Source organism: Carcharodon carcharias, chromosome 4, assembly GCF_017639515.1.
Source record: "Carcharodon carcharias isolate sCarCar2 chromosome 4, sCarCar2.pri, whole genome shotgun sequence".
NCBI classification, from domain to species: Eukaryota; Metazoa; Chordata; class Chondrichthyes; order Lamniformes; family Lamnidae; genus Carcharodon; species Carcharodon carcharias.
The window spans coordinates 164,276,593-164,289,780 of NC_054470.1; the positions used below are offsets into that span (position 1 = coordinate 164,276,593).

At 38.6% G+C, this 13,188-nt stretch overlaps 1 protein-coding gene across 1 annotated transcript in view; it reads right to left on the reverse strand.

The window, feature by feature from the left end:
- Window positions 1–280: 280 nt before the first annotated feature.
- slc30a5 (solute carrier family 30 member 5) overlaps window positions 281–13,188 on the reverse strand; it is a 39,925-nt gene continuing 27,017 nt past the window's right edge. The window contains exons 11-16 of the mRNA XM_041186408.1: window positions 12,215–12,372; window positions 11,606–11,735; window positions 11,118–11,349; window positions 9,311–9,537; window positions 4,396–4,524; window positions 281–2,183 (exon numbers count right to left, since the gene is read on the reverse strand). Coding sequence (XP_041042342.1) covers window positions 2,013–2,183; window positions 4,396–4,524; window positions 9,311–9,537; window positions 11,118–11,349; window positions 11,606–11,735; window positions 12,215–12,372 — 1,047 coding nt within the window. The 3' untranslated portion in view covers window positions 281–2,012. The remainder of the gene's footprint in view (window positions 2,184–4,395; window positions 4,525–9,310; window positions 9,538–11,117; window positions 11,350–11,605; window positions 11,736–12,214; window positions 12,373–13,188) is intronic.

Here is a 13,188-nt window from a genome sequence, read left to right on the forward strand (position 1 = left end):
CCAGCTCCATTCAGAGCTCATGTATGGTTATCCCTTCATAGATTTTTCTCTTTGCACCACTTATTGGTCTCCTAATGCAAAGGAAAACATACTAAGCAATTGTTATTGATATTTCTCATCCTCAGTAGATATTGATCAAGACATAAGGGGCAATATTCATGTTTCAAACTGTTGAGGATGATCAGTTATGGGCATACAGTAGAGATGCAAAATCACAGCTGTCATTTTAGTCTATCCAAAATTATTCTGTATCAAAAAAATTAAATTAATTCTGACACTATTATGGTTAAATACCTTTCCTTGTTTTATTTCAATCCAGTTTCATATCCTACCTTTCCTTGTGCATGAACATGACGTACAAATGTTAGAGCTTTTTGGGGTAACTGAAGAAGTGCACATACCACTTGTGAGGAAGAGCAAAACTAGAGGCAAGCAATATAAGATAGTCACCAAGAATCCAAATAAATTCAGAGAAACTTCTCTACCTAGAGAGTGATGAGAATACGGAACTCGCTACCACAGCGAATGGTTGAGGTGAATAATGTGGACACATTTAAGAGAAAGCTAGATAAGTATATGAGGAAAGAAGGGAATAGAGGGCTGTGTTAATAGTTAGATAAGGAAGGATGAGTGGAGCATCAATATCGGCATGGACTGGTTGAGCCACATGGCCTGATTCTGTGCTGTATATTCTATGTAATTGGCCAAGGATTGAGAAATAATATCAAGCAATCCAAAAGTTTTCTTGAACTCAATGTTACTTATAATTTTCTGCACTGCTGTCCTATTCAGGACCTCAAAATGGGAGAAAACTGAATAGTTGGACAGAGTTGTTAGCATAGAAGGTTCTTCTATATTTCTGAAACACACTGAAAAGAAAGATAGCCATTTTCAGCAGCAACTACAATGTAGTATAATGTCCTATCAAATGTTTACAAAGAATTTATTAACTGGTCGTTCCCATTTTAAATTCTGATACAGTATCTCCGAAAACCATTGGTTTAGAAGAAAATATTTCTCCATGGTTAACCTTGTAACTACAATATTGAAAGACTGAGCTCTCAGATAGGAGGCCCCAGTTAAAATACGGTTTATGCAGGGAGTGATTCTGCCAGCTTTGGCTAGGACATCTGGGAAAAGGAAGGAGTGAAATGGGAAACTTATCCCAAGAGCCATCACTTCCTTGATTACCAAAGTACAATTTTAGCAGGTTCATCAAGAAGTGATAATAAGCATGATTAGCCCACTCATTCAATGCTGGCTTAGATTAGTTACTGAATTCCGTATGGCAGTTAGGTGCTTTTTTTTTGCTTTTGATTTTCCAAACACCTTTATGGGGAAAAGATGATTCAGTATTTTTAACATTCATTAAATACCAGATAGAAAAAATCCACAGGATTTGGATATGGAACTACTGAAGCAAAATGTCACAGAATTGTTACAGTGCAGGAGGCCATTTGGCCCATTGTATCTGCAAAATATAAACAAAAAATACAAACTTATAACATCAGTTAATTGTTGGTCCATCATTAACATTCCAATTCCACACAAAACAAACATAATTTAAAAATGGGCACAAATCTCATTCAAATGGTTGAAGTTTCTACCCATTTGGAAACTTCTAATTCTAAAGTCATTTGGAAATCCATGCAATCTTTCCATCACATACCAAAATGTACATAAAGAAAATTATAAATCTAATACTTATAGCTCAAATGTAAACATGTCAACCTCTTGTAGGCCCATTTAATATAAATTCAGAATATACTCTTTACACAATATATTTAATGATGAAATTGTCCATTCAACTGCTATTGACAGTTCAAATTTCTGTTTGCTAATCCATATCAGAGAAAAAATACATCAGAAAACTGTTTCAAATCAAATATATAATGGATGAAATTCTGCAATGTTTTTCTTAAAATAAATATACTATATATAAAACTCTTGATACATTGACGTGTTGTCACTGCTTTTCTGCAGCTTCCAGACAGATGTATTTCTGGATTTGGTCACATGATATAAGTACCATCTTTTAAAAATTTCACAGCTTCCATTTGCTGTGTTATAGTGAGGATGTCCTGGAAACCCGTACTCAGACCTGACATATGCTGGAAGTAAGACTCCTTCTCCACCTGAACGGACAAGTTGTTTACACCAACATCTTTTAAAGCAGCTGTCACCTGATCAGAACACAAAGTGATACAATCCATAAATGCAGTTTCTAATAACTTTATCAAGGCTATTGCTATACAGTTTGCATTCACTGCAAGCACAAACAAAAATCTCAAAATTAATGTTTATATTTTAGGCCACTCCTATGACCCAGAAGAATTTAAGAGATGTTACATATTTTATCAGGATATGGGAGATGCTGCCAAGATTGAATTTATTGAGGGGCATTGGGCTTACTACTCCAAACATAAGAAAGCTGGGGTGGGTGTGGGGAAGAGAGGAGAGAAAGAGAACCGGGGATACAGGGGGTCGAGGTTGGGAGAGAGGCCGGAGTTGGGGTGGGGGGGAAGAGAAAGAAAGCAGGGGGCAGAGGGTCAAAGAGGAGTGATGGAGCACTTTTTTCCCCACACCTATACTCCTCTAAGGTTCCCGCATACTTCTTTCCACCATCTACGTTCCTTTGCAGCCTGCTTAAAGAGGAACATTAGGGGAGTTAAAGGTATGTGGGAAAGAGTGGGGTAGGAAAGGGGAAGAGCTGGGGAAAGGAGAGTGTGTACTAGCATGTCCAGGTATGGGGGAAAGAGAGTGGGACGGAGAGAGCAAAGAGGGGGAAGTGCAGAGAGATGCAGAGGAGGATAGAAATGTGTTTTTAGGGATCTGTTAGAGATTAGAACCTCTGTTCAGTTCCTGGGAGGTTGGCTTGTGTTGAAGCTGATGCCCTGGAAGTGCTACTTTGTAGCTAGTGGGTTTTTTTTGCAAAAATATACTTTATTCATAAAAAATCTTCAATAACATTTCAAACCATTTCAAAATCACCATCACAAAAATACAATCAGGTTCAACTTTTACAACATGAATCACAAGGTGTATCAGTACAAACAATGAATATTACAATCATTGGCAGACATTCATTTTGAGCTGTACAGCCCGAGGGGCTCTTCACAGTTTCCTAGTCCCTCGGTGCACTATGGTAGAAAGGTCTTAGGCAGCGACCCTTCCCCATTGTGCCTTTGCGGCAGCTGCCCCAAGCTTTAGTGTGTCCCTCAGTACGTAGTCCTGGACTTTGGAATGTGCCAGTCTGCAACACTCGATCGGGGACAACCCTTTGCGCTGGAAGACCAACAAGTTATGGGCAGACCAAAGAGTGTCTTTCACTGAGTTGATGATCCTCCAGCTGCAGTTGATGTTTGCCTCGGTGTGTGTCCCTGGGAACAGCCCATAGAGCTGTTGAACCTCGACAGAAACCACTGCATCTCTATCCAGACCTTCTTTGCAAAGGCACAATCTACAAGGTGGTGAACAACGGTCTCTTCCCCACCACAGCCATCTCGAGGGCAACGTGCCGAGGGGGTGAGACTCCTGGCACGTGGGAAGGATCTGACAGGGAGGGTTTTTCTCACCACCAGCCAAGCTACGTCTTGGTGCTTGTTGGAAAGTTCTGGCGATGAGGCATTCTGCCAAATGACTTTGACAGTCTGCTCGGGGAACCATCCCACTGGATCCACCCTCTCCTTTTCCCTCAGGACCCCTAAGACGTTACGTGTAGCTAGTGATATTGGTCACACTCAGGGTTGTGGATTCTGTCTGCTACTTGTTTAAATGGAAAAGTTAGCCCTTGTCATGAGGTATGCTTAACCTGGTGATGCTTGTTTTGTAGAAATTTAGAATACACTCATCTGGGAAAGACTGTCCTTTACTTGACTGCCTTTTGGGTCTTTTGCATCTAATCTTTTGGCTTGATGAAAGTCTGCTGAATGAACATCTTCTCAACTCAGTTGCAGCATAATTACTTTTCCTTTCCAAAAGTTCACATGGAACTGTATCAACAACTTCAATGTGTCACTGTATTCTGTAACTGCTACGTAACAGAACTGTACAAGAATGCTTTGTAAAAAGTGAGCGATTTTTAAAAGAATGTTTTATGCACACAGCACTGAACAAGTGGAATGAAATACCCAAGAAGGGATTGGGGCAGTTAATGTGCTTTTGACAGTGCTAGCATTCATTGTTGGGGCTGGCCAGATGGGCTGCAGTTTAATATTTTTTTTTTTAAAAAGTCCTCTACTTTCTCATGTTCCTATTCATTCTAGATATTAGCATAATATGACACATGATTTCTATAGTAGATTTGTAAAGGAAATAGCAAACTTGACTCGTTAATATAAGGTTCATATTAAAAGCATGACAGCAGATATACAACACAAAGAATCAGCACTATACCTGCTGTACAATTCGCTGCTCCACAACATCTGGCATGACCTGTACATGCAGGGTTCCTGCTATTACACTGGCCGAGTGGCGCCAGAAATGAGGGTCTCGATAAGACAGAACACCTTCAATTTTCTGGATCTGTAATCATTTACAACATTCAGAAAACAATTTCATTTATTGGTTTTAAATAGATTCAGAGACTTCAGAAATGTTAAAAACTTCTAATATTTTGAATATACTACAGGAATTGATACAGAAGGTAGCCATTTGACTATCTTTTTGGCACATTCTTCACTAGAACAATCCCAAACTGATTACTTTTCCCTGCTCTATCCCCATAGCCTTGTATCTATTTCAAATATCTATCAACATTTTCCATAAATATTGCACTGCTCTTGGCCTTCATTGCGCTCTATGGAAAAAAATTTATGTTCCAACAACTTCTACATGTTATGCTGACTTGTCTACATTCTCATCTTTTATAGCATACTTCCTGTTTTGTTAAACTCTCTACTTTTGCACCATCAGGAAATTTTGATATCAACTACTTGCACTGATATAGTTCCTTTATTGTAGAAAAAGTAAAAGGTTTATGGTGGTATAATCAAAAAATGAACGTTGAATCAAAGGACATGTTATGAGAGGTAACCTAAAGCTTGTTCAAAAAAGTGGGTTTTAAGGAGGGCCTTAAAGGAGAGTGAGGCACAGGTTTAGAGAGGAAATTTCAAAGCATAGCCAAGGTGTTTGAAGGTGCGACTGCCAATGCTGGGACAAAGTGATGGAGAGAACACAGTCATAAGTACATTGAGGCCAGAGGGATTCAAATGCAAGTCTGACAATTTTAAACTGGAGGTGCTGGAGGCCAATGTAGATATATATACACACACACACAAGGAAGGCTATATAAAAGATATGAACTTCACTTGAACTGTAATGCACCAACATCCTTTTGGAGAGGGTAAGTAGAGAGGTGGGAGAGAATTCAACCACATATAGTTGACTTTTCCAATCATTTGCTTCTTACCCTCTCCAGATTGTGGCATGGAGATATATCTGGAGATTGCTACTATTGAAAATTTTGTTGATATATAGTAACAAATTCCATAAACTCTCTCTTCAAAACTAGAAACGTACTTCTATGTAATTAATTTCAACATGAACCATAGGTACTATTTCTTCCTGTCCCAAACGTTTTCCACCTACTCTGTAATGTCTTTAACTTACACTGGTATCCGGTTGAGCAACATCTCAATTTTAAAATTCTCTCCATTGTTTCTAAATCCTTCCATGGCCTTTACTCCCTTTGTATCTGTGTAACCACCACAAAATCTATATGCCTCTGAGATATCTTGAGCTCCTCCAATTCTAGTCTCTTGCACATTGTAAATTTTAACTGTTCCATTATTGGAGGCTGTGCCTTCAGCTGTCTAGGTCTTAAACTCTTGAATTCTCTCCCTAAACTTCTCTGCTTTTCTTTCCTCTTTTAAGACACTATTTAGGTAATCTTTTGGTCATCTGCCTTAATATTTGATGTGGCTTGGTGTTAAATTTGGTTTTATAATGTTCCTGTGAAATGCCTTGGGACATTTGGCTATGTTAAAGGTGCAATATAAATACAAGTTGTTGTTGTTAGCACTAGGAGGCAACATAACATTTGGGATTCTGTTTATGATTACCAAAAAAAAGATTGTTCATTCTCCCATTATCACCACTCTACTGTGATGTATCTGCTTTCCAGAGTTCCTCAGGAATACTCTCCTTCTGAGTCCAGCCCACAGTAGTCTAATATATGTGTCTTATTGGACAGCTTTGATTAACTCAGGGACTCCCTGCAATTCCTATCTCCCTCTGCCGGTTCTACAGATGGCCAATGCCCTCTTCTTCCACATCTGTGTCCTGAATGGTTTTGCACTGCCTCTTGAGTGGCCACAGGGAGCGGAACAATATTGACGAGGAGGGTGTGTATGCAAGAAAAACATACATTGGATGAAAGCGTAACAAACCTTCGAAAACATATTTTCTTACAGGTTGCCTTAGTGGGAATCAATCCTGTTGTTTATAAGTGATCTGCTTATAATGTTGCTGATATTAGCAATATTAACAGTCATGGATGCTGAGCCAGATCTTAATTTAATATTCTCATCCTTGTGTTCAAATCCTTCCATGATCTTGGCACCTCAAACCTCCCCCAACCATACAATCCTCAGATTTCTGTGCTCCTCCAATTCTGGCCTCTTTCACATCTCTGGTTTTAATCACTCCAACACTGGCAGCCTACGGCCTAAGCTCTGGAATTCCCTCCTTTGCCCTTTCTCTCCACTTTAAAGATGCACCTTGAAACTTACCTCTTTGACCAAGCTTTTGACCATCTTCCCTAAAAGCTTCCATATATGACTCAGTGCCAGATTACTTCTGAAGTGCCTTGGAACATTTCTCTATGCTAAAAGCTCCACATAAATGCAAGCTGTTATGTTCCAGTGCTCTTAGCATGAATTGAGGTCTTGGTGCTGTTTCCTTCAGAAAAATATTAGGGCTACACAGCCTGGTATATAATCTAATGTACAGTGTGATGGCCCATGTACTTCTGGGGGGTGCGGGGGAAACTATGTTGGGGGTGATGGTCCTTTTAAGAGCTAGGTTTCTGTATGAGTTGGTTTCTGGTAAAGCACCTGGTTGCCAGTAAATGATCATGTACCCAGGAGATAAACAATAGAATAGCACAGGGTCAACATGAAGTTAAATATAGGGGTGAATAGATTGTGGGTGTGGCTCTGGTCTCAAGCAGGGCTTTTAGTTTTTAAGAACAATCTGGCTGCAGAGCAGGGAACATTTCTTTCCAGCACAATTCCAGTGCAATTGCGTGTGCTGGTTAAAAAGGTTTAAACCTCATGTTAACTGAAGGACTCTTAACCGTGAGTTGGATTTCTGGGGCGAACCAAGGAGAGGGAGGAAGAGGAGTTCTAGAAACAAGGCTCTAAAGTTAAACAATATTAGAACCAGGAGAGTTCTAACCTGAGGCGGTTACGCTTAAGATGCTAGCTACGCATGTGTTCAGCTAGGAGTCTATAACCATGTGATGATTATAGTAGAAATCTCAACCCTTATAGGAGTCTTTGATGCGGTACTCAGGCCAAGTGATTAATCTTCCAGATTTTGAAAAGTATCTGATTAGACTTTCGGGGGTTTAAGTCAAACAGGTGTAGATGAAAGTTCAAGTTAAGAAGTTTGGTTTAGAAAATAAGTAACTGTGTTCATTATACTTTTAATATCTTTAATGTAACTGATCATTTTGAATAAAGTGTAGTTCTGAATATTCATGTTCTTTGATTTTTGTGCAGTAAAATTCTTTTGATTCAAACCATGGATCTTGTGGCTTCATTCTTTTAGTGAATACCTAGATTTTCAAATTCTTAAAAAAAAATCTAGACATGTTACTGGTCTCTACCAAGATCATAACAGAAAGTAAGAATAGACCATGGTTATTTACAGTGCATATATTTCATTTTGTGTCTTAGTGACAAGTTTTGTTTGATAAAGTCCTATGAAACATCCTCTGATGTTTTAAGAAAATGAAGGGACGATATAAATGCAAGTTATTGTTTTTGAGGCTGCAGGAGCTTAAAACTGATGACCATTCAAGCCAATCTAAACTACCACCACGGCTAGCAGCAATTCACAGCTTGCTAGTCACTGGCTGGCTATCCAGGGAGTTGAGAATAGATTATTATAACTAAAGTTTTGAAACAAAGGAAAGTTTCCTGATGGTAGAATTAAAGAAGAATATGACTAACATTTTGCTTTTTTAAATATTCAATGATGTGGTGTACGTTATTCAAAGTGCAAAAATGATCAGGATTTCAGATAATCCAGTAATGAAGGCAGTTTGAGGAAGCCTATTCCTTTTTTTATTCTTTCATGGGATGTAGGGGTTGGTGGGGTCAGCATTTGTTGCCCAACCTAATTACCCTTGAACTGAGTGGCTTACTAGGTTATTTCAGAAGGTAATTAAGAGCCAACCACATTTCTGTTGGTCTGGAGCTACATGTAGGCCAGACCGGTTAAGGGCAGCAAATTTTTTTCTCTAAAATGACATTAGTGAACCAGAATCGCTTTTATGACAATTGATGATAGTTTCATGACCACCACTGCTGAGACTAGCATTTGAATTCCAGATTTTTAATTAACCAAATTTAAATTCTACCTGTTGCCATGGTGGGGTTTGAACCCATTTCCCCAGAGCAATTAGCCTGGGTCTCTGGATTACTAGTCCAGTGATGTTACCACTATGTCACTGTCTTCCCTTAAATATTATCTATATTCTCATAGAGATAGATTATGGGTCCAATATTTAAAAATAGCACCCATTACAATTATTTAGAAGCACTCTTAAGAAATGAGAATAATTACAAGTTAAATATAAAGACTAAAGAGAAGCATATTTCTTAGGCACCAATTTACAGAAAGGACTGTTGTTTAGTGCAATAAATACTGATGTGGTAAAAGCATTTAAAAGGAAAACAGATAAATTCTTAATTCAGTAGAGTCGAGGAATTTGGGTTTAAAGTAGAAACAGGATTAAAAATAAATAAATAAATAGCTATCTTAAGTTCTGAATCAAAACTTGGATGATTGAACAGCCTACAGGGGCTGAATATGTTTCTCGCTCCTGATTTTGTACATCCATTTATGAAATTGTGAAACAATTAACAGTCCTAACAAGACTGCCTACAGTTTCCGTTATAAAAATTTCTACATGTAGTAGAACACGGCTGTGTAATTTGGCAGCACTACCTCATTATTACATTAAGTCACACTGCAGTAACTTTCAATCACTTTTCAATGTCACAATAACAAGTATGACTTTTATGGAAAAAAAATCAAACGTTTTCTGTAATTGGATGCTTAGAAGTAAACAGATTCTGACCTTATTTAGGGCACTACTGAGTTGTTTCTCATGCTCCGGTGGGGTCCGTAGCAGCAGCAATTGACAAGCATCTTTCATAAGTGGGATGACACTGAGAAATATTAACACAGCAATGAAGAGAGAGCAAATAGGATCAGCAATCAGCCATCCAAATTGACGAATTAGAAGAGATGAGATGATCACTCCAATACTGCCTAGGGTATCTGCCAGCACATGCAGAAATACTCCTGCAACAGAAAATGTACTTTTAGAAAGGAATGCACAGGGATTGAAAAGGCCACTGAAGTTAATTTGATGGTCAAATGTCAGGGAAACAGATCCCAAGACACTTGCCCATCCATCTACCAACAGTTTTTTTTTGGTTGTTATTCGACTGCCTTCAATCGTCTGATACAAATAGTCCCACTGTTGTTGTTGGCAGACCATTCCATATGCTCACCACTGGCTGCATAATTCAAAACCGTCTTTCTCACCTTTCCTCTTCTAAGTTTATGACTATGCTCTTTTGTTATAGAATATTTGACTGTTCAACACTTTGACGTTTAGAGTTTACAGGTTAAACCAAAAGGTTTGCATCTTTCCCGACTTCAGGATATCCCAAAGTACCTTTACAGCCAATGAGGCACTTTGAAATGTGGCCAATTTGCACATAGCAAGATCCCTTAAACATCAATGTGATGGTGACCAGATAAGCTATTTTAGTGAAACTGGTTGAAGAATATATATTGGTCAGAACACAGAGAACTCTCCTGCCCTTCTTCAAAGTAGTGCCACGGAATCTTTTACGTCCACCTGATAAGACAGATGAGGCCTTGGATTAATCTTATAACTAAAGGTTGGTGTCTCCAACAATGCAACAATCCCTCTGTTCTACACTGGAGTGAGAGTCTAGATTTTGTGCTCAAGCCTCTGCAGTCTGACTTGAACCCACAACCTTCCATATCAGAGATGAGAATGCTATCAACTGAGCCATCACAGCTGATACCTTAAAGTTCAATGATCAGTGACATCATCAAGCAGCACTAAAATGATGGCATCCAACATGTAAAACATAAACCTCTCATTTTCCAATAGTTCAATGGATTAGCCAATAAGCAACTGAGTTTTATGGCGCTCAGGAAAGAGTCAACAGCTTTCAAAAGAAAGGAAGAAGAGAGGCGATAAAGGGAAAAAAAACTTGTAGTACAAGTCCAAAGCAATCCGCTGACAATTAATTACTTGTGAAGCAGTCACTGCTTTGTAGACAAAAAAGTGATCTCAGCATGATGATAAATACACCTTTACATTCTGGTAACTTGTGGATTTTCTTTGAAGGGTTAAGCTCCCTCTAAGAGGGATTTATATTTTAAAATTTGACTCTTTTCCAATAAGAGTGTAGTGGCAACTGCCCCTCCCCCAAAGCATCTAATCAGTCCTCCCTAATAGGGGGCTTAGAGTCAGACTAACGGCCTCTACAGATAACTGGATCTCCGTTACAGAAAAACTCAAAGTATCTTCTGCTAGACCTAAAAGCAGTGGTAGAAATACACTGTCTTATATGTACAGCGGTCCAAGAAGTTGAAAAGTCATGAAAAATCGTCTTTAAAGTATATAAAAATCAGCCTAAGGGACAACCTTGTGTCGTTGTTTAAGCTGAAGTACTTGGTAATGCACACTTTTGTTAAAAAAATGGTATGGGGAGCTGGGATGAAAGTGGGACCATGCCTGGTACCTTGGAAAAAAATACTAGTAAATATCCTGCTTATGGTTAAATTATTTCCATTTGTATGGTTATATTCAGCAAACTTAATTTGGACTCATACTTTACCTCTCATATTAGCATTCATTCCACCACCTGAAGATCCATGTGAGTGACCATGGTTGTGGCTGTGACTATGACCATGTCCTCCGTGTCCATGGTCGCTGTGCGAATGCCCATGTCCATGACTGTGGCCATGCTCGTGTGAAGAACAGCTGCTTCGAGAACTGCCATGGGAATGTGCATGGCTAAAGGCACAGATGCCAATCAGGTTCACTATCAGACCCCCAATGGAGACTGGCTGTAAAAGATTAAGAACGATGCAATGGAATAAATAAAGTTCATTGCAATGTTGAAATTAATTCCTGTTTTAATCTGCAATGAAAGACATCAACTTCTGGAATAATTTTGCTTTATACTGAAACTGATTACAAATTAGATACTTCAATTGGTAAAACACAATATTACAAAATTATTCATAATCTTCTCAAGCTAGTTTTTTTTACTAAAACGCTGGTTCACACACACACATCCAAGAACAAATAAGAAAAACTCACCGTTAACATTTCTGTGTCAATGTCTGGAGGATCAAAGACTCTGGCCACAGATTCAATAAAAACAAAAAATGCTATAACCATCAGGAAAAGACCGTTAATAAATCCAGACAGAATTTCAAGACGTCCATATCTACAGAGAAGAAAAAGGAAAAGCTGAAATGTATGATCAACAAGTACTCTAATTACAACACCAGAATCAAATACAGTCTTCTACATAGTAGCTGCATCACGTCATATAACAGCTCACAACCCTCTATTTTGAAATAGCAATTCAGAACCGGTTTGAAGAAAATTTGCATAGCAGGGACAGTATGTTTTGCCAAAACCTTATTTCACTACAGTACCAATATGTCAACTGCTGGCCATTCATTTTTGCTATTTGTGGGAACTTGCTGCCTGTGAAATAGCTGCTGCATTTATCTAACATACAATCAGTAACTGTACCTCAAGAGTGTTCATTGTGTTTGGCGTGTTTTGAGATTTGAGAAATGTCAATTTATTCAATACCTTTCTTCTTTCAAATTTGAAAACAGTACACCTGTTTTCTACACTTGGGCACATTTGTAAATTAAGGGAAAAAAGTAAAAAATCAACATTAGGAAAACTAACCCATAAGAGTAAATTCGAGTTGCCTTCCATCTGGTCATTAGGGCTGCAAAGAGGCCCAAGACTAGTGCTGAGCAGTCAAACAGCATGTGGAAACCATCAGAGATAAGGCCAAGACTGTTGGTCCATACACCATAGAACAATTCCACAAATGTAAAGGCCTAAAACACAAAGAAAATGGCTACTCAATGCATTGGATGTTCAGATCCAGCTTAACATTGAAGAGAATTGCTCATTCCATGAATTATAATTGTTATATTCTTACAAATAAATAAGTTATGATCTTAAATATGTTGAATAACAATAAGGATACATGAAGTAAATGGGCAAAAATATCACAAAATATGCTTAGGATGTATCAAGGCACAACCACCAGAAGGTGGTCTTCTGAACACCATCACAAAGGTGGCCTTTCATTTCCATAACACTCTTTCTGTACCCCTACATTAGCCTTCTGGTGCTGAAAGGCTCATATTTGTCACTGCCATCTCCATATTCAATTATTCCTTCTAGATGCCCTCACATCCATATCCAATGCCTAATACCTGTGTTCTTAGCCACACCAAGTCCCAGTTGTCTATCACCCCTGTCCTTGCTGAGCATCAATGGTTCCTGGTCTCCAAAGACCTCAAATTTAAAATGGCCACCTCTATGTTTAATTTACTTATGGATCCCTTCTCATCTCTTCTCCTTCAATTGTACTTTTCCACCCCTCCAGAATTTTCTAGTTCTCACATTCTGGTCCCTTTCACCCCTTTGTTTCAGTACTGATGGTTGTTCCTGTGACAGCACAGGTCCCACATTTTGGAATTCCTACCATTAAACCCTTTGCTTTCAATCACCCTCTCCTATTCAACTCTTGTTTAAACCCAGGTCTTTGAGCAAGCTAATGCTCACTCCTCCTAATCGGTGTTCATTTTGCTCTTTTCTTGAAGTGCCATTTTTTTTTAATTAAAGGGGTTAGATAAATGCAAGTT